General features: G+C 36.4%; 2 protein-coding genes across 4 annotated transcripts; one reads left to right on the top strand and one right to left on the bottom strand.

Annotated features, from left to right (window-relative positions):
• Window positions 1-63: 63 nt before the first annotated feature.
• Window positions 64-5,653, bottom strand: LOC109215353 (programmed cell death protein 4). 2 transcript variants are annotated; one of them, XM_019379398.1, is made up of 4 exons: window positions 5,153-5,653; window positions 4,396-4,490; window positions 2,066-3,909; window positions 64-316 (listed from the first exon to the last, which is right to left on the bottom strand). In XM_019379398.1, exons 1-3 carry the CDS (start codon window positions 5,403-5,405, stop codon window positions 2,077-2,079), a joined length of 2,181 nt encoding a protein of 726 aa, XP_019234943.1. In that variant the 5' UTR covers window positions 5,406-5,653; the 3' UTR covers window positions 64-316; window positions 2,066-2,076. The 2 variants fall into 2 exon arrangements, with proteins under 2 accessions (XP_019234943.1, XP_019234942.1); XM_019379397.1 differs by lacking the exon at window positions 64-316 and adding an exon at window positions 1,385-1,784.
• A 1,065-nt stretch (window positions 5,654-6,718) lies between these two features.
• LOC109215352 (tRNA pseudouridine(38/39) synthase) lies at window positions 6,719-20,684 on the top strand. 2 transcript variants are annotated; one of them, XM_019379394.1, is made up of 15 exons: window positions 6,719-6,931; window positions 7,033-7,092; window positions 7,176-7,260; window positions 7,576-7,648; window positions 9,158-9,203; window positions 9,574-9,684; window positions 10,377-10,464; window positions 10,982-11,075; window positions 11,601-11,661; window positions 11,754-11,884; window positions 12,563-12,680; window positions 13,283-13,406; window positions 14,233-14,337; window positions 14,485-14,559; window positions 20,320-20,684. In XM_019379394.1, exons 1-15 carry the CDS (start codon window positions 6,875-6,877, stop codon window positions 20,373-20,375), a joined length of 1,284 nt encoding a protein of 427 aa, XP_019234939.1. In that variant the 5' UTR covers window positions 6,719-6,874; the 3' UTR covers window positions 20,376-20,684. The 2 variants fall into 2 exon arrangements, with proteins under 2 accessions (XP_019234939.1, XP_019234940.1); XM_019379395.1 differs by lacking the exons at window positions 6,719-6,931; window positions 7,033-7,092 and having other exon boundaries at window positions 7,251-7,335.
• The last annotated feature ends 304 nt before the right edge of the window (window positions 20,685-20,988 follow it).

Below are 20,988 nucleotides of genomic sequence, written 5' to 3'. Positions count from 1 at the left end.
AATTATTTTAATTCCATTTCAACAAATTTTGGCAATCTTACAAGCCTTGAAGTTTTAAATGGAACTTGCAAATAAGGCCTATAGAACTCCTATATAAGAAGTGTAGAAATGATATATATATATATATATCCATTGTAAAGATAAAGTTGCCAAAAGAAAATGGAACTTGACAAAGCAAAATTGGTTGCAATTATCAGCCTTATGTTATTTTTTCCATCATCCTTTTGTACTTCCGTTGACAATGAGATCAAGAGGCTTGTTCCTAGTGGTCCAGATCCGATTAAATCTCCTCCAACTCCATTTTTCAAAACACATCCTTCAAACATAAAGAAATTGTATGAGTTTGATATCAAGAGGCGTGTTCCTAAAGGTCCAGATCCAATTAAATCTCCTCCAACTCCTATTTCCAATCCATACGAAATATCACCTCCAGGTCGAGTTTAAGTAATTGTATTAATTAAGGTCAAAAGAGGGTTGTTTTAAACTATGATGTTTTAGACACAAGAGGAAGATGTTCATTGTTATTCTTCAAAAATAAGCATTCATATAAAATAATATACTAGCTAGTATGAAGAAGGATTTTTCTTTGTTTTATTTTCTTAGTCGACCTCTATTCTGTTATTTTATTATTCGCATGTACAATCTTCATTACCCCTCACTCACTCACACGCATAGATAGTGGCGGGGCCACTTGTTGTCAACCGATCGATATCCTTTTATCGGAAAATTACACTGTTTAGTTCGGTAGTTCTTTTTAAAATATGTATATATATACTATAATGGCAAAAATTTGGGTAAATTTCGAGAGAAAAATAGACTTGATATACGCATGAATATTTTGAAAAATGATAAAGGAATAAACTGAAAGAGATGAAAGGATGCTTCCAGACTTATGTTGAATATGTTGGAATAAAATGCATCTGATATGAGTGAGCATGTGACACGTCAAAGTATTCTTATGATTCCCAGTAGTCATATTTACCATATTGCCCATGCATGGCAGATTAAAATAACTAACTTTGCCCTTGGTCGACCATTCTTCTCTTTTCTATATAATAGATATAGATATAATGGCACCCCTTGACTTCTTGGTGAGTTTATTTCTTAATATTTTGACTTCTTTTAATGAAAATCCTGGCTCCGCCACTGCGCATGGAGAAAAGGGCAGTCCTGCACAAGACATCCCACATACACGCATGGTCCGGGCCGGGTAAGGGATCCACCCAAGGAATATAATGTAGATAGACTATTCTAATATAAACATTAATGGCTTCTTCCATGACTCGAGACTTTTTCTATTATAATGATGCCTCGGTCTAATTGGAATCCAAGAAAAATTAATCAGGATCTTTATCTCTACATAATGGAATGAAAATTTGAAAATGAAAAAATATTATATTAAAAATATTCATTAATACATGTAACAAGTCAATCACACTACAAAACAATTTATTAGCGGTTCTCATAACCATATTGTTGGAAGATATATGTTATATAACTAGAAAGCAAGAATGCAGTTATATCAAGCCAAGTTTCTAACAATTTGATATGGTTCACATTCTTGTAATAAATTCACAACATCAAGCAATCAACTTGAACATATAAAGATTATGTAATTTGATCTCCTATGGTGAGCACTTGTTTAGGTCTTCAATCTCAGCTTCTTCGAATTTTAGAACATATTCATGATTGTCACCTCTTTTTATAATCTCTACTGGCCATGTATAGAAATCCAATTTGCTAGAAGAAAACACTTTGGTTGAAGTTGTCAAAAAATATGGTTCCTGAAAAGAGAAGGAAATGACGAAACTTAAGTTTGAATTAGTGAAACTTACCGTGCATTTCTGCAAGAGGCTGTTTCCACGGCTGGAAACTTACCCTTCCAGCTATGCGCGGGTCCGGGGAAGGGCCGGACCACAAGGGTCTATCGTACGTAGCCTTACCTTGCATTTCTGCAAGAGGCTGTTTCCACGGCTCGAACACGTGACCTCCCGGTCACATGTAATGCCCCTCAAAATACGCAGATAGTGAAGTTTGCTTAAGTAACTAAAATAACAGAATGTACCTTGAAATCAATCAGCAAAAGCCATTTTCCATTGAATGTCCAAGCCTGTTGAAACTAATTGTGGAGTCTAACCATCCTTCAACTTTTGCTCTTTCAACATAATCTTTAAATTGTTTTTCAGCATCTGGTACATCTAGAGCCAAATCATCAAGAGATTCTGCAACTCTAGCAAATCCCTTTGTCATCTGATACATAGTTATTAGTCCCATACTAAAACATTCCTTAAGAAAACCCCATAATCTCTCATTTTTCTTCTCAATAATAATCACTAATGATTTTTTAACAACTTCATGATGAAAAAATGGCATCCCTAATTCCTTTATGCATCGATACGCTTCCTTTGCATCTCCTCCAGATTCAAACTCTTCTAATAATTTTCTTATTTTATCCTTAACATCTTCTATCGCCCATCCATTTGAACTACTTCCACCACCACCCCAACACCTTAATATTCTCTCGCCCGATAATCTACCTTTTAATAAAGATTTTGCCATTAGTACCACTTTGTTCCCTATAGAATTCGGCTCGAAAAATTGACTCCCAATTTCTTCCATGTGTTGTGGAGTTAAAACTTCATCTACTTCTGCCCTAGCCAAGAACATGGCTAAATCCTCAACAACAATCGGAATGTCCAAAGCTGTATCTTCTGCTGAATCTATTAACATTACAAAGCCATTTACTACATCATCTGCTGGAAAACAAACAGATGATAATAAAACAGATGCCATTTCTTTCTCTCTGTTTTTCCTGTCCATAGCCAAAGTGATTAACTTCTTAACAAATATGGCATTTAGCTCGGCCAAACACGAACTGTTCTCCGTTTCTAGAAACCTGCTAACTTCAACAATTTCACCTGATAAAAAATACTCTTTGATCATGGATTGAGCTTTTAGTTTAAATTCTTTCACAAGTTTTTCATCAACTGTTTGCTTTTCAATTTCTTTTGATAATGACTTTAATGATGAAATACATAACCAACCCTCAGATGCTGCCTTAGAAATTATACACTGCAATATCACCCTTGCATTTGGTATGTCAAGTGACAAGTCATCAATATTGTCAATAATCCTATTAATTCCCTTTGATAATTGACTTGAATTTATCAAACCTTCTTCTGTAGCTTTCTTTAGTAATTCCAAAAGGCGATTTTCGGCTTGTTGCTTTTCCATTGCCATAATAATAGCCCTCTTAACAATTTCATGGTGAAAAAATCTCATATTCAAATCCTTAATACATCTAAAAGCCTCTTTTTTCTCCCCACTTACCACATACTCAATCAATAAATTGTTGATCTTGTCCTTAACATCTTCAACTGTTTTATTCTTACTTCCACCCCATCGACGTTCGATAATCTCAGCATGTAAAGGAGCTGATAAGTAACTTTTCTCAGCTCTTTTTATAACCTCAATTCCCTTTGAATCTTTAGGTAGAGAAGAATTTGCTTTTGCTAAAAATGCAGGAGGAAGAATATCATCAACTACTGCTCTTGCAATGAACAATGCAAGAATATCGATTGCATCAGGTATGTCTACGATGAAATCATCTGCAGATTCCAAGAGTTTACTAAAACCTTTGTAAACTTGTTGTGGTTTAATAACTTCAGCATAAAGAGCAGATAATAACACAGCTGCCATTTCTTTTTCCTTATCATGCCTATCCATTGCCATGGATACTAGTTTTTTAACAAAGTAGAAGTCATAACAAGACATTCCAAGTTCTCTTAATTCATTGGCTGTGGATGTTATATCATCATTCTGAAAATATTCTTCCACTAATATAATTGCCTTCTTTTTGTAGTCCTCAAATGTTGCAATCATATCTTTAGTACTTGTTCTCTCTGTATCCTGTAAACAAGTTAACAAAAAGTTTAAGTTAGTTAATGACGTGTTACGATAATAACGAACCTAGTGTAATCTCACGAGCGGCGTCTGGGGAGGGTAGAGTGTACGCAGACCTTACCCTACCTTAAGAAGGTAGAGAGGCTGTTTCTGGTACACCCGACCCTCGCCTCAGGAAAGATAGAGAGGGGGGAGTAACAACAGTTAATGATGTGTTACGACAATAACAAACTCAGTGTAATCTCACAAGTGGCGTCTGGGAAGGGTAGAGTGGACGCAAACCTTACCCCTACCTTAAGAAGGTAGAGAGGCTGTTTCTGATAGACCCGACCCTTGCCTCAGGAAAGATAGAGAGGGGGGAGTAACAACATTTAGTTAAGGATGTGTTATTTATGAAAATTTCTAATATCATGAGAAAAATCCTATAGTGAACAGAGTTTGCTCTGAGGCATAGGAAACTTATCTTCAAATATGATAGCAAAAATTACATACCTCACTACTAGTGTAGTTTGGATCATTGGGGTCAATAGTATGGACATCATCGGTATCCATTAATCCACCCCAAGTGCCTTTTCCTCCGCAACCTCCTGTATAATCATGAATAAATATTATGAGAAGAGTCGATTCATAATAGATTAATAACAATTGCTACTACTAATACGACTCAATCTCAAGCTAGTTGAGATCGGCCGTATGAATCCTCAATATCATAAATACTTTGTTTGGGTCTATAATATTTCAATACTCCATATTTACGTAGCATCTAACACTAGAGATTCTTTAATATGCAAAATTAAAATCTCCACTAAATGCAGTTTCAACTGAATCATCTATTTATGCATGTTAGTATTACTAATCCATTAACGGGTTGAAATTACAAGGTTTTAAACAAAACGATCATGAGCATTATAATTCGGTTCGTACCATAGTTTAAATGCCACGGTCTGAATAATTCTGTCATGAAAAAAGTTATCCTGTTTCATACATGTTATAACCAAGGGCGGATTTAGGGGGCGGAAGGGAGTTCACCCGTCGAAAAATTACATGGTATATACAAGACAAAATTTATTTTTTACCTCTATATATTACGTTTTGAATCCCCTTGATACAGCCCAAAAGCATAGCTTAGTGGCTAAGGGGGTTCAAAACCTTTTGCAGGTTATTGGTTCTATTCCCACTAGCTACAACCTTTCTTTAATTCTGCCTCCGCCACCGGATATAACGTGTGCAATACAAAATATTAATTTACCTTTCTTTGGACGACCATCTCGGGGAGAATGAGAGTTTCTTCTATTTTTGAGTGGACTTCCCCTATCTGCGCCATGCTTGCTCTGACGATCAGCGGGAGACCTTGGGGACTTTGGGGACTTAGGCGATTTTGGAGAGCGCGGTGATTTTGGAGATATCTGTAATGGAGATACTGATAATGGATCTGCACTTTCTGAAGCAGATCGCAGTTGTTCTTTATGCTCATTTGATAATTTCACATCAGTAAATTCCATATTGTGAAGTACTAATAATACTGGAAGAAGTAGGATATAGGAAATAATTGCATATGTTATTAGTTTCTCTCTTCCTTAAATCAACTACTTCCAACTCCAAGCTGCTGTCGTAAGATTTGCAATGTAGCAAACTAATTGACCTTCATCTGGAACCTCTTAACTAATTTAGTGTTACAAAGACCCTATAATTAAGCAATAGCCAAATTAAAGCAGTCTCAAATTCTTGAAGTGATACGCTACTATACATAGAGAGTACTGTTTCGTTTAAGTTTTAATCTAAAACTTTTGGTTTACAATTATTGTAGCGGGTGATTGTGATTAGTTAGATAACAACGGAGATCTGTAAAAGAATTAATTGATTAGGAAGAGACAGAGAGTACTTAGGCTGCGCCTTTTGAAGCGGGAAGTTTGGACAAGTTGATGGTCAAATAACTGTCATTCTAACTGAAAGCTTTGACACACGTGTGTACATGTAAGACTTTTTCCTTTTTTTTTTTTTTCTTTTTGTTTCCTTACAAAGAAAAGTTGGACAAGAGAAAGCACATCTTAAAAAAAACATCTAAGGGCACAATCAAAGAAAGGTAGGAAGTGATTTAGCTTTATTTTAATGCGTTCTTTATAGTACTAAATAAGAATGGGGTGATATTCAAAAGTAGCCAGATTTATCCGTGGTAATTGAAAAATAGTCATAGTTTCAAAATTAATCGAAATTTAGCCACTTTTCATGAAAAGATAAATTTGAACGACGGAAAATATATACTGGACCTCCAGCATGAAAGTTCATATACAGGTGCTCCAATCTCCAGTATATTATGCTGGAACTTTCCGTAAGAATAGTATGCTAGAAGTTCATATACAGATCCAATATTTTGCTGGAACTTTTTGTATTGCAGCAAAATAATGATTATTTTTTAATGACTTTGTAAATACTGGCTATTTTTCGATAATCAGTCCGAAAACTGGTTAGCCCGTGCTATTTTCACATAAGAATTGGTTAGTGTTTGATTCTGGTTACTTTGTATTATTACTGGTACATGTACTTCACCCTAGTATATACTCCTATCTGTTCATGTCGACTTTGCAATAGTAAATTAAATAAAATCGTGATTTATTTTATTCCAATAGTAATTCATGTAGTAATGTTTTGATTTATTTAGGATTGAAACATAATTGTGGTATTAATAAACTACCTTATTGGTTGGACCCTTCAAAATAAGTTTCTGAAAATTGCTATGTAAACTTATTCCAAAGATATAAACAAGTTATAAAATTTATTCGTGTTATATATAACTTAAATTGTTAAACCCTAACTTTGATCTTTGGTCTTCATTAGAATCCGTTCCTTCTATTAAAAGCCAGAGCTAAATAAAGATTAACTAACATAGAAATTGATAGTAGTACTATATAAAATAACTCGTCGGAGCTCCGTATCTGAAGTCTGGAGCTCCACAAAATATCCGGTGCCGGAGATGGACCTCGTAGCATCCCTACAGTCGGAACTCGAGTCTCTTCGAAGCAGGATTAAGGTCACCTTTTGTTGCTAATTGCAAAATAAATTATTTCAAATAACTCTTAATGTTCCACAATCACTATGTACCGTGTTAAAAATCTTCAATTGGAAGCGCAGGAATTGGAATCGGAAAATGTTAAATTATCTGCTTGGCTCTCGCATTGCAGTTGTCAAGAGGTTTATTGCTTCTTCTACCTAATAATCCAAACGCATTTATAAAATTTTAATGTGAATTTTGATGTGCTGTTATTTCTATGTAGACAAAGGAGAAAAGTAACGGTAGCCTTGTGAAGAACGGAGTTTTGGATGGTCATGGAAAGAAGAAAAATAAGCTCAGAGATTTAGGTTTGGATATATGAAAGTTTAGTGATTGGAATGTGTTGCTGTAGTTTTACGTGCAATGTGAAAGGTTTTGCGATGGTAATTTAAGTGTTGAAATTAGTTAAGATAGTTAATTCGTTTTGCTACGTTTTTTTTTAATACTGAATGAGCTTTTTTTTTTTTAAACAAATAGAGTTTACTGTGTTAGCTATCTTTACAAGTTTGATACTGTAATTCGAATTGAGAATATGCTGAAATGTCCCTTTCCATTTTATTTGATAATTGATACTGTAATATAGTAATGAATGCTGAAATATTCCTTTTTTTGTTTGTTTATAGGCTGTGGCACAATGGTGATGCATCAGTTCCCAAAAAGATATGTCGCTTTGAAAGTCATGTATTTTGGTCCAAGGTATCAGTATGCTACTAATAGTTTAGTAGGATTGTGTTGTCTGTGTGGCAATTGAAAAAAGAGGAAGAAAGTTCTTAGTTGAGAACATGCAAAAGGCTTTCATTTTCTATTTGCCTCGGATTAGCTCTTCATCAGTAGCAGTTAACTGTGAAATACAAGTAGAGCAAAGAAGTTTCACCAGAAAGGCTAAAAGTGGGTTTGAATATTTTGGACAAGATAAATTTGAGCTGTTCCTTGTCTTTAAATTTCATTTAACCTGTAAGACCATCTAGTTAGTCTTAAGCACAAAGGATAGTAAATCTCAAAAGGGACCAAAAGAAGAAAATAAGAGGTAATGAAGAGATTATACAAATTTCAATGTATTACTAAATGTTAAGTTCTGAAAATCTGAAGTGCATTGCTGTCTTCTTCAGAAGATGGATGTAAATTGTAATATAGATACATAAAATTAGGTGTATTAATGAAGTGGAAACATTGGAAACAGTTGAAGAAAAGCTAAATGCATGTGAAAGAAGAGTACCGGAAAAAAGGGGCAAGGATCCTTGATTTCTTATTAAGCCTATTTTGCATTGACCTCTAGAAGACTTCTCGCACCGGAGAGTTTACTTCAGTCTTAACAAAGCCTCAAACAAGCCAATATTTCATAGCACAACACTCTTTAGGAAGCATCTAATCTGTTTATTTAGTAGGGTTTCACAACTGAATAGTTTAAATTTAAACACCAAAAATAGTACTTATTGTAATTTTGGGGTTTATTCAAAGGCTTCTTCCGCCTTAGTTCCCAGCAATAAGGATATCACAATAGATATCTCATCCATTAACCAAACATCATCTTGTTTGATTATATTTTGTAATTTGACATATCACTTTAGCCAAAGGTGAGCCACGTATTAGAAGACATCTGTAATTTTTAGGCATATAATTTTATGAAGGAGTTTCAATCTTCTTTACTAAAATAATGCCAAGATGAGATAAAAGTGTTTCGGAAGAAAAAGAAAGAATTGTGTTGTTCTAATTTGTCAGGAAAGATATTGAACGAGGTAGATTAATTCATGGAATACACTTCCAATGTTTTATCTAGTATTACCTCAGTTTTGTGATAGTAATTTTTTCTACATATTTCATCTAGAAACAAAGATAAAGGCCATCTATGTCCCCTGGAAAAGGGGTTATATATAAAACCACTTCAGGTGTTGATTGCTAAAACTGCCTCCTGGTCCTAACTCTAAAGTGTCCCTGTTAATAACTTTGCATAGATGGTCTAGTGGTCACATGAAGTATGAGCATGGAGCTCTTTATTTCATTCTGGAATCTAATGGCTGCAGGTGGATCTGTCACTTTTTTAACCCTATGCAGTTTAAGTATAATTGAAGTATTAACTAACATGTTACATTTTGTTTCTACCATTCTCTGTTAGTAGGATTTTGGATTTTTTTCACTTTGCCCAAATTTTAGCAAGTATTTGTGTCTTGTTTAATACTGTAACCGTGTTCTCATGCTGCATTACAGGTTTTATGGTTTTGCTTCGGAGGCTCAAATGGATCCTACTGTTGAGGTACTATGTTCTCTTATGAGATGATGTTCTTTTAAGAATCAGGCCAGCATTTAATGCAATGGACATAAATTACCCATGAACATGTAACTATGCGTTCTAAATGTTCTTTATCTTACTCTTCTCTTGTTTTAATCATAGTTCCATGTTTGCCATCCGTTAGATTGAGAGAAGCTAAGGAAAGAGTATAATCTGGTGCTTTTCTGTGAGCACACTTTTTTTCCTTGCATATATTGCACAATGAACTGTTCATTCTTAGCACAAGCTGTTTTTGAGGCCTCCGCTGGTAGCACTTGGCTGACTTTATTGTCTGCACTTTAGCATCTCAGTAGAGTATTTTTCTTTGAATATTCTGATGGGTTTCTTCATGCAGGGTGAACTTTTCAAAGCTCTAGAGAGGACAAGACTGATATTTGGAGACAAGAGGGAATTGCAGTACTCAAGATGTGGTAGAACGGACAAGGGGGTTTCCTCTGTTGGTCAGGTGAGTTGAATAGAGCAATTTGTTGAATGTTCGATTTACTAATAGTTTAGATATAATGTGCATTTGATGCGAAAGTGTTTTTCTTTAACAATTTCAAAGAAGAGTTCCCTGCAAGCAGATAAAAAGTTCATATGCAATTCATTCAAGTTTAATATTGTGTTCACACTATTCTCCGTTTTCATTGTGCCGGGCTTTATTTACTGGTTATTGTTATTGCTTTTCATCTATTTCCTGGTTCTTATGATGCCGTCATTATTTCTTGATTTTCTGGTGATGGTACTGATATAGTGTTTCTTTTCGCCGTCTTGAGCCGAGGGTCTTTCGGAAACAACCTCTCTACCCCCTCGGGTAGGGGTAAGGTCTGCGTACAGACTACCCTCCTCAGACCCCACTTATGGGATTCTATTGGGTTGTTGTTGTTGTTGCTGCAATTCATTCAAGTAAATATCTATAACCAGACACATATCATTCACTAATTCTGTTTTTTGGTGGTTTATAAACTCTTTGTTGTTATTGCACTTTTGATTCCTAGTGGCAGCTGCTTTCCATCAATTTTCATTGAACCATTTTTTCCCTTTCCAGTTCATTTCCTTGCTTGCAAATCCTTTTCTTTTTATGTGCCTTTGAGAAAGTTTTATGGAACATTATATCTCTTTATATGTCTTTTAAAACATGAGAAATACTTATTGCAGGTGATTTCGCTCTTCTTAAGGTCAAGACATAGGGAGTCAAGAGGAGACAATAAGTATTCTGGGGAAATTTCTGTTGAAGAATCTTGTGGTCTGCTGATATCTCCTTACCATGTACTACTATGTTTAGCCTTTCTGATTAGTGATCTGACATGTCCTTACTGTAATGAGATTTGGCACACATCAATTCTACTCCCTTCCTGCAACATTGCCCACTCTTTTCTTTTTATGCAAGTTCTGCTAGTGTAGTTTTATGGCTGTTACCTGTTAACTGGCCATTTTAGGGAATGATCATGTTGGAGTACTTGGATGGATTATTTATAAATGACCTTGTGTACTTCACCCCTAGACGGATATTTTCAACTAATTCTGCGTGTAACAAATTCACCTTTAAAGCAAATCTTAGTTCTTATAGTTGCTGACTTCCCTCGCATATTTTTATAAATGACCTTGTGTATTTCACGGATATTTTCAACTAATTCTACGTGTAACCAATTCGCCTTTTTAAGAAAATCTTAGTTCTTATAGTTGCTGACTTTCCCTCACATCAATTTAGTTCTTTGGTTATTACTAACCTTTTGACACCATATTAAATTTTCTTCACCCAGGAGAAATGGACTATGTGAGGGTACTAAATCAAGTTCTGCCAAATGACATTCGCATTATGGGCTGGTCTCCTATTCCAGTTGGTTTCAGTGCAAGGTTTGTACTGCTTCGTATAACTTTTGCTCTCAGATTTCTTTAAAATAGTGATAGTTTGCTGGTTAAAAGCATTTAAATTACCTAGCTCTTTCCAAAGTGTCATGTTTTCTTTCAGTAGGTATACTGGAGCTTATGGTATCATGCTTTTGATAATACCTAGGACATTAATATTTCGCATTCAAGTAGTAGAGAAGGCTTTGAATACAGTCTGTGATTATTTATTTGTTTTAGTTATAGGGGAAACTCTTACACCTTCTTACGAAATCTTATAAGGAATTACAGCTTCTTGTATCAAATTATCAACACTTAGTTTTATTTGGTAACTTATCATTGGCACGATTTATGAAATTGATACGGGTCTCCAGGTATATTAGGTGCACTCATGGCTAAACCTGAAAAAGTATGTCCTGGATCCCCTAGAAGTCAACTTGACATCCTCATATCCTCTTGTTTGAGAAGCTATACCATAGTTTGTTCAGTTCTTCATTATAGTTTAACAGCATTTTTGCCTTTCAATATATGCAGGTTCAGTTGTTTGAGCAGGGTGTACAAGTACTTCTTTTGGCATGGGAATTTGAATATAACAGTGTGTACCTTTCCTTCTGATATCAAAATTGACCTGGTTATGCTGATTTACTCCACAGATTTTCAACATTACACTCTTGAATTGCTCAACAGGCAATGGAAACTGCCGCTGAGAAATTTTTAGGGGAACATGATTTCAGAAATTTTTGCAAAATGGATGCAGGCAATGTGCACAACTACCGGAGGCACATAGTATCATTTGAAATTCTCCCCTTTAATGAAAGGTTTTGTACTATTAGCTTGACACTCAACTTTGTCTACTTTATGTCCCTTTCTTTTAGAGGGAGGATTATTAAGTAGACCAGTCTGATCTTCTTGGAGTTTTTAGATGTTTAAACTTATTTTTTCTCTGGTGGTAAATTCTGTAATTATCTCCTTTAGATCTGCGGTGCTCTTGTTTCAAAATGTAACAAAAGTTGCTACATTAGGTAGATAAGTGATGTTGTTAGGGAATACTATATCTGTCCATGAAAGTTGATATTACGGATTATTAGGCTATATTTTAGGATGGGATGCAATGTGGAGATTGAGAAAGCGTAGACATTGTTTGCCCCTGATGGCATTTGCACCTGTCACACAGTTATGTAAAAATGACTGCAAATACTTGTAAATATGCTATTGCGTATTTGTACCCCTGAAATCTGCTTTCTTTTGTCTTTTCTCTGCAAGTGCTTTTGAGTTTTTGGGTATTTGTACTTTCAGATAGAATTCTATTGAATGAATCCTGTTTCTCAAAAGATAGCAGAAACGAAAGGAGACGGGGGAAAAAATAAAACGGTTAGGAAAACCAGAGGGGAAAATCCCAAGTATATAATTATCATCACTCAGCAATGTATAAAAGGTTTTTTCACGTTATACGTATTGAAATGCTTCACATGCCTTTATTATTTCTTTTATTGCAGTTACAAAGCTGATCAACTCATGATTATGAAAATCAAAGGTAGTGCTTTCCTTTGGCATCAAATCCGGTGCATGGTTGCTGTACTATTTCTGATTGGCCAGGGTCTTGAAACCCCTAATGTATGTAATCTGTATCTCATAATGACCTCTAATGTATGTAATCTATGTCTCATAATGATTTGCTTAGAAACCTGCTAATGAAGCCTTCTTTAATTGAATATAATTTGTTTTCTGCAGAATTTGAATTTTTCTCGTCTCTTTTCTTTTAGAACCATAACTAAAGTTTTATCAACCTTGTGATGAAAATAGAAGCAGCTTGTGGAGTTCTAGAGTTACAATTTTATGTAATACTAGATCATGGGTCATCAATGTCTGCTCAACTTTCTATATAGAATGCTTTTTTTTCTGGCCTCGCCACCATATGCTTGTCATCCTGCTAGTTCTTGTATGCTTCTTCTCGTAGACCTGTTCAGATTTTTCTGAGTCGATCGTTGCTTTCTGCTCTGTGCAAATCTCTTTGATGACTCATTCTTAAAGTAAAAAAATAATTTGTTTAATCGTGATTTTGAGGCGTAGTTGTTGTTTGTTACTCAATTTTTCCTCAATGTCCAATTGGTTATTGCTTTCAGGGTTGACTACGTGAGTTAATGGACCCTATGGGAAGAATTTTTTAATTGAGTTATCTTATCTTAAGCAATTGTCAAGTACGATTTTGATTGTAGGTAATAGATGCACTTCTAGATATTGAAAGAACACCACGCAAACCTCAGTTTCTAATGGCTCCAGAGATACCTCTAGTTCTTCAATCATGTGAATTCGAAGGTCTCAAATTTATTTGTTCATCAGGTACTTGAATGGTGTTCTATATTCAATCTTTTAGTCTTGTTTCATTTACATTTTTTCTTTCTAACAATTTTTAAGATCCTTGAAAACTAAATATCCCCTGTTTTTATTTTAGTTGATGTTTGATATGGGAAGCCAGCTCCAACTTGTTTTGCACTGATGCATAGTATTATTTGGTGTTGGTAGATATGACAAATCATGTTCTCATGTTGTTGTTTCTTTTCCTGGATCTTGTCAGTATGGCTGTGCGAATTATCAACTTTAGCCATTTGTTCCAAATATGCCCTGGTATTAACACAAGAAATTGCTATAAGCAGCACTCGAATCTCATTGAGAAGTTTTTGGCACTATTGCATTTGTTATTTTTTTTTAAAAAAAAATTTCACTGTAGACCCACTATTGATGATATGGCCAACTTGATTGTGAGTCTATTATTTCGAAGTAGTAGTACCAAACAATAAAAAATGTATTGTTGAATGGTTTTCGTCAAGTTTTGTTTTTCTGGGCTTGTTCCATAAGGAGCCGTAGTGCATCCCATGTATATCCTTTCCTTTTCTATTTGTGAGTGGCATAACATGTATTCTCTCTTCACAGGAGTGCTTTTCGTGATTAAATGTATTATTCAAAAGAGTGCTTTTGTAACTATTATTTCCTTTTATGTATCCTTCCTCCTTTCTCTGCAACTGAATGAAGAGGCTGTTTGGGGAAAATATAGACATCAATATTTTATAGTTGTTCCTGGATATATATCATATGTGTTCTTTTGGATAGACAAGTTTCGTGCACAAATTGGATAACCTAAAAACATTCTTGCGGACCTTTTCTGCAGATGCAAAGCAAGCTTTGAATGAACATTTGGAGCGGGAATGCCGAAGTTATAAACTTCAAGCCGCAATTTTTCATGAAGCTATCATAAGCACTTCTGTTGAAATTGGTAGGTCATGTTGTACCTGTAGTATTATAGACAATAACCTGCAGCACATTGCTAAGCTAATAGAACTTCCTTTTTACTTGGTAAGTAAAATAAAGTGATTCTTGTTACGATCTCAAAACATAAGCTGATTGAGTTTTTCCATTTTAGATGACAATATATCAAGTGAGCGTACTAAGAAGAAAGAAGCTTCCTACACTCCTCTACTGTCTCGACCAACTGAGCGTGAGTTCTTCTTCCTCTGGACTTTCCAGTCATTTGATAGAACTTGTTTAAATTTGGGAATTTTGACCGCTATAAACATCAATATTAACATGTTCTTGAAAATGAACAATGTTGAACTAATAATTTGTGCCTCTGAGCAAACTTTGTCCTAGTTTAGTGTCTTAAACTCTCATTGTTGACTTCTTGATTAACAGTTGCATGGGCGATTTAGTTAACCTTCGTCCGGGGTTATTTAAGCAGAAATGTTGAATAGTATCTCACTATCCCTGGTGTTTACAAATACTTTCTTGTTTCACTGATAGCATACAATGCTAGTTGAAGGGATATCAAGCCTTCTCTAACTCTTGCCACTCCTTGAGAAAAAGGACTCTAATTCGTTACGAACCATGAAAAAAGAAACCTCTCTTTTTTAAGGAAAAAGGAAAGAGTCTGTACACTGATGTCATCTGTACCATTTCCTAGAGGTATTTGCTCAAACTTTGTTTTCTTCTCATTTTAACAAATGTGAAGTGAAAGAGGCAGTTTTGATGAGAATCTTTGATATCACCACGCTGGTTTGTCCATTGCTGATGTGACACAGAAAGCCATTGAGAATATACAACTACTGGTTTGTCCACGCTGGTGAGTATTATAGGTGTGGAAACTATACAAACATCGGTACCCTCTTCTACTCTTTTATGAGTTTATCCTTTGGAGAGATATTTACATAAAGACAAAGATCGTCTTACAAAGCCAAAATAGAAAAAAGATCAGAACAAGTTTTCTATGTGTTGCTCTTCACTGTTCATCTGCATGAAGTCCGTTCAGTTTTCTTTTATGACTAACATCTCCTTTTGAAGTCAATTCCGCGGATCATAAGTTTGTGTCAGCCTACTCCTTGTACCTAAAGATGAAGCAATTGTGTGTTTCTTTATTGATGACAATATTTCTATTTATATAGACTACAACAGTAGCAAGAGTCCTACAAATGAATGGGATAGAAACAACTTCCTATACATTCAAAATAAAGATAAGAACAGATGGATAAAGATATATATACTAGTATTATTTGGTGCTATCCCTTGTTTTCAGATTTTCTGTTATTACGCCCCCTCAAGTTAGGAGTGGTGTCAACGACTCCTAGCTTGTTAAGATGTCGTTGTAAAGGAGCCTTTGCAAGAGCTTTAGTGAGGCTCTCTGCAAGTTGGTCAGCTGAGTGAACATGTACAACTTGAAGCTGCTTCTGCTGAACTTGATCACGAACAAAATGGAAATCAATTGCAATCTGCTTCATTCGACTATGGAAAACGGGGTTCTGACATAGATATGTTGTGCCAATATTATCACAATACACTGTTGGTGGTCGGGACACTGAACTTTGAAGTTCATATAGGAGATTTGTTACCCAGTTCGCCTCTGCAACAGCGGTAGCAACAGCCCGATACTCTGCTTCTGTTGAGGAACGAGCAACGGTGCGTTGCTTTTTAGAAGACCAACTGATAGGATTTCCGCCAAGATAAAGAACATAACCAGAGGTTGAAGTTCGATCATGGATGTCGCCTTCCCAGTCAGCATCAGAATAAACATGAAGTTCTGGTGTGAACGAGCAGCGGAGAAGGAGACCATACAACATTGTGTGTCTAAGGTACCGAAGGACTCGTTTAACTGCTTGCCAATGAGTAGTGGAAGGGTTGTGCATAAGTTGAGAAAGCTTGTTGACTGCGAAAGAGATGTCTGGTCGAGTAAATGATAGATATTGAAGCTTGCCAAGAACCTGACGATATTGGGTGGCATCCGTAGGGGGTGTGCCATCATTCAGAGTTTGGACACCTTTGCAATCAAACATATCCCATTTGCGAAGAAGATCACAAATATATTTAGATTGAGAAAGGATGAGACCATCCTTGTGAGGAATTACTTCAACACCGAGAAAGTAGTTGAGATGACCAAGGTCTTTTAAGGAGAATCTGTTGGCCAAAGCTGACAAGGCATGATTGAGCATGTCGTTGTTATTGCCAGTAATCACTATGTCATCGACATAGACTAATAGATACAGAATAGTACCATTTCGGGACTACACAAAAAGGGATTGATCAGATTGAGTGCGAGAGAAGCCAAAACTTTGGAGGAATTCCCGTAGTTCCGTATACCATGCACGTGGGGCTTGTTTAAGTCCATAGATAGCCTTTTTTAACCGACATACATGTCTGGGAAAATCAGGATGTTCAAATCCTGAGGGTTGTGACATATAAACTTCATCATCAAGTGTTCCTTGCAAGAATGCATTGTTGACGTCTAATTGGTGTAATTGCCATCCCCTGTTTATTGCAATTGACAGAACCAGGCGAACTGTTGTTGGTTTAACAACAGGACTGAATGTAGAATGGTAATCAATACCTGGTCGTTGGGTGAAGCCTTTTGCAACAAGGCGAGCCTTGAACCGATCAATCGTCCCATCCACTTTGTATTTTATCCGAAAGAGCCATTTGCACCCCACTACATTATGTGATGATTTGAAAGGAACTAAGTCCCATGTTTGGTTGTTGAGAAGTGCTTGAAACTTATCATTCATGGCAGCACGCCACATTGGGTGTTTTTGTGCTTGTTTGTAAGTGCTGGGTGGCAGAATATCTGATGAAGTAGCTAAATAGTCCATAATTATTTTCGGTTTAAAAATGTTATTCTGTGAACGAGTGATTATGTGAGATGGTGGGGGAGGCATAGATGGGTTTTTGTTAGTATGATTGGAAGCAAGATGTTCAGCAGATGGAGAAGTTTCAGAGACAAAATTTTCTGATGAAGCAGATGTTGTATGAGGGGAGAGGGAGGAGGAGTCAGATAAACACAAGGTAGGAGACTTACCTGCAGTAGATGATTCTGAAACACGTGAGTCCTGGTTGTTTGGCTGAGAGGAATGATCTGTAAGAGTAGCATCCACCATGGCTGGAACACTATTTTGTTGTGAGGCTTTTATAGGTCTGGGTGGTGGATTAGGAAAAGGATCTTTTGTTAAAATGGACTGACTTGGCGAGACTGCTTCAGTGGTGATAAGATCATGCCACTCAATGTTTGGCTTATTATGTTTAACTGAGGAAAACATACTTTGAAAGGGAAAAATGTCTTCACAAAATTTGACATGGCGCGACAAATAAACTTTGGAAGAAATTGGGTCAAAACATTGATAACAGTAATGCTTGGAGGAGAATCCGACATACACGCAGGGGGTGGATCTTGGTTCCAATTTAATTTTTGCATATGGTTTAAGCCATGGATAGCAGAGGGAACCAAATGTGCGAATGGTGAGGTAGTTTGGTTGAGTGCCAAAAATGCATTGATAAGGAGACTTATTTTGCAGAATGGTCGTCGGAAGGCGATTTATTAAATAGATCGCAGCTTGACAGGCAAAAGTCCATAGATTTGAGGGTAGAGATGCTTGGTGAAGTAAGGTACGAGCGGTTTCAATAATGCGGCGATGACGTCGTTCAACAAATGCTACTCTTTGGGGTGTATATGGGGGGGAAAATAAATGTTGGATGCCATGTGCATGTAGAAAGGTTTGAAGACCTTCATACTCACCCCCTCCATCTGAGTATATTGTTTTTATCTTTTGATTAAAGTGATTTTCAACGAGTGATTTGAAAGTGGAGAAAATGGGGGTGACCTCATGTTTAAATTTGAAAGAGTAGAGCCACGTATACTTGGTATAGTGATAGACAAAGATAATGTAGTATAACTTCTTATCAAGAGAAAGAATAGGTGATGGACCCCAAACATCAGTAAAAATAATTTCTAGTGGATGAGAACTCTTCAAAGAAATATGACCAAATGGGAGCCGATGGCTCTTATTACAATTGCAAGAGTTGCAAAACTGAAAATTAGGATTTCCTAAGCAAGGTAGAGAATGACGCTTTAAAATATCTTGAAGGACTCTAAAATGTGGGTGGCCAAGTCGTTGGTGCCATCGGTAATAGCTGGGCTGGGTTGTGGCAGTAAGGGCAGATGGTGGTTGATATCTTGATGTTGGCCACTCATACAGATCATTCCTATTCTGGCCTCGAACCAATGGTGCCCCCGTGTTCAGCTCCTTAACAACAAAGAAAGATAGGAAAAATTCAATAGATGTACGATTTTGATTACAGAACTTAGAAACTGAAATGAGATTTCGTTTAATATGAGGTGCACAAAGAATGTTATGGAGATAAAAGTCTTTAGTGGGAGTGAAAAGAGTAGATGAGCCAGTGTGAGTAATTGGGATACCGTTACCATCACCCATGCAGATTTCCTCAGTGCCAGTGTAGTCAAGCGGCGGCATCAAATTGTGTGAATCAGCAGTGATGTGATGAGAGGCTCCAGTGTCAAGAACCCATGGGTTATTATTCTGTTGGCCTTGGCGTGTAGCAAGAAGTGCCTTGGCTTCATTGTGGTTGTGAGAACGCGAACGACAGACATTGGCAGTGTGGCCATATTTTCCGCAAAGCTGACATTGAACACGTCCATGTGGGTTGCTTTGGAAGTTTTGTCGCCAATAGGGTGGCCGAGAAACAGATACTTATACCAAATGGATGACCATTGTAGGGCTGTTGTAAACGATTGTTCATACGTTGTGCTTGTGGCTGCAGGTTATTCCAGCGCTTGTTACTGTTGCGATCTAAGGTATGATTGTTCGAACCCTTCTGTGCAACATTAGCTGTGATGGAAAGGGTATTCTTCTTGAGCTCCTCATGTTTAAGGAACAATTCATGATCTGAAAGTTTGTCTAACAATTCTTCGTATGAAATCGGTGTGTCTCGAGCACGGATAGCAGCGCTTATCTCACGATATTCGTGGCCTAAGCCGCTGAGTATTTCGACTACCAGTTCAGCATTACTGATTGGTGCACCAGCAGTTGCAAGTTCATCAGCTAGTGATCGAATTTCCCGAAGATAGTCAGATACTGATTTGGAGTCCCTTGTCGTCTTGGCCAGCAAATCGCGGAGACTGTATATTCGGGTTTGGGACTTATTTGCATAAGTCGTGTGAAGCATTTCCCATGCTTGTTGAGATGTTTCAGCAGCAGCTATAGAAGGTGCAATGGTTGCGTCAACAGATGCCATTAGAGCATTTCGGATGAGACTATCTTGGCGGAACCAAAGTTTATATTCTGGATTGGCTATTTCTTTGTTGTCTTTGGTTATCCTTTTGGGTGGAGAGGTGCTGGTGTCATCAAGAAATGACATCAGATCATGTCCACACATAAGTGTGAAATATTGGGCTTTCCATGTGGTAAAATTAGTGCTGCCAGATAGTTTTATGGGAAGCTGAGAGGAAGGGTGAAACTGGATAACTTGGGTGATATTGGAGGTGAACATGTCAACTGAGTTTGTGGTGGATACTGTAGTTGAGCTTTGAGAGTTAACCATGGCTGGAATTAAGGATCTAAATTCTCGTTAGAGTAGGGGCTTCTGATACCATAAAGATGAAGCAATTGTGTGTTTCTTTATTGATGACAATATTTCTATTTATATAGACTACAACAGTAGCAAGAGTCCTACAAATGAATGGGATAGAAACAACTTCCTATACATTCAAAATACAGATAAGAACAGATGGATAAAGATATATATATACTAGTATTATTTGGTGCTATCCCTTGTTTTCAGATTTTCTGTTATACCTTCCTTTTTTGTGTGCGTCATAATCCAGATGCATGTATACACAGCCAAATACGTACGAACTTATTTGTGTACACGTATTGATGATAGTCGTACATTTTATATCCACTAACATTAGAACATTTTCCAGCATCATATGAAGAGCGGCGTAAAAAGCTGGATGCAGGAGTTAGGAAGCCTAGATAGGAAGTGAATTTTGGGAGACGAAATAAATGAGGGCGCCAATGGTAAGCTGGATGCAGGAGCTAGGATGCCTAGATCGGAAGTGAATTTTGGGAGACGAAATAAATGAGGGCGCCAATGGTGTTTATGTCTTGTAATATTATCATGTTGTAACATTAACTTGTAACCTTAATATGCTTTCGCATTTAGCCTACCCTGTAATAGGGATTGTACTTCTATTGCCCTTCACCGTAAATCACCAAGTCGTTTTGGTCGTGTTGTATTTACAACTTGCTACAAGCGTCCTAGAAAAGATTTTGTATTTATTTCTTATATATGAAATTGTTTCAAAAGATCTATAATTTCTTTAAATTCATCTGACCTTGACAAATAAAATAACTCAGTGGAAACAAAAAATTTATATTAGCAATACTAGTTGGTAGGGGAGGGGTGTCGGTGTCAATGGATATTTAAAAACTGACTATACCGATTGAATTGCAGCGCACCGAACTGATTTCTAGGTTTTTTTTAGTAAAACTGTAGGTTTTTATATAAATTTATAATCGTACTGATAATTAGGGTACATCTTTTATTTTATGAAAATATATTAAGAAAATACCGAACCGTATCGTATAAA

This window comes from Nicotiana attenuata, unplaced genomic scaffold, assembly GCF_001879085.1.
Source record: "Nicotiana attenuata strain UT unplaced genomic scaffold, NIATTr2, whole genome shotgun sequence".
In the NCBI taxonomy this organism is placed as follows: Eukaryota; Viridiplantae; Streptophyta; class Magnoliopsida; order Solanales; family Solanaceae; genus Nicotiana; species Nicotiana attenuata.
Note: the sequence above shows the minus strand (reverse complement) of the source record. Positions and strands in the feature narration are given on the sequence as shown.

Excerpts from the sequence above, each read along its gene's own strand:
- LOC109215353 (XM_019379398.1), bottom strand. The coding sequence starts at position 5,405 with ATGGAATTTACTGATGTGAAATTATCAAATGAGCATAAAGAACAACTG. Across the intron at positions 4,491-5,152 it reads AGATGGTCGTCCAAAGAAAG|GAGGTTGCGGAGGAAAAGGC; the intron begins GTAAATTAATAT and ends ATGATTATACAG. Across the intron at positions 3,910-4,395 it reads CAAACTACACTAGTAGTGAG|GATACAGAGAGAACAAGTAC; the intron begins GTATGTAATTTT and ends ACTTGTTTACAG.
- LOC109215352 (XM_019379394.1), top strand. The coding sequence starts at position 6,875 with ATGGACCTCGTAGCATCCCTACAGTCGGAACTCGAGTCTCTTCGAAGC. Across the intron at positions 6,932-7,032 it reads CTCTTCGAAGCAGGATTAAG|GAATTGGAATCGGAAAATGT; the intron begins GTCACCTTTTGT and ends TTGGAAGCGCAG. Across the intron at positions 9,204-9,573 it reads AAATGGATCCTACTGTTGAG|GGTGAACTTTTCAAAGCTCT; the intron begins GTACTATGTTCT and ends TTCTTCATGCAG.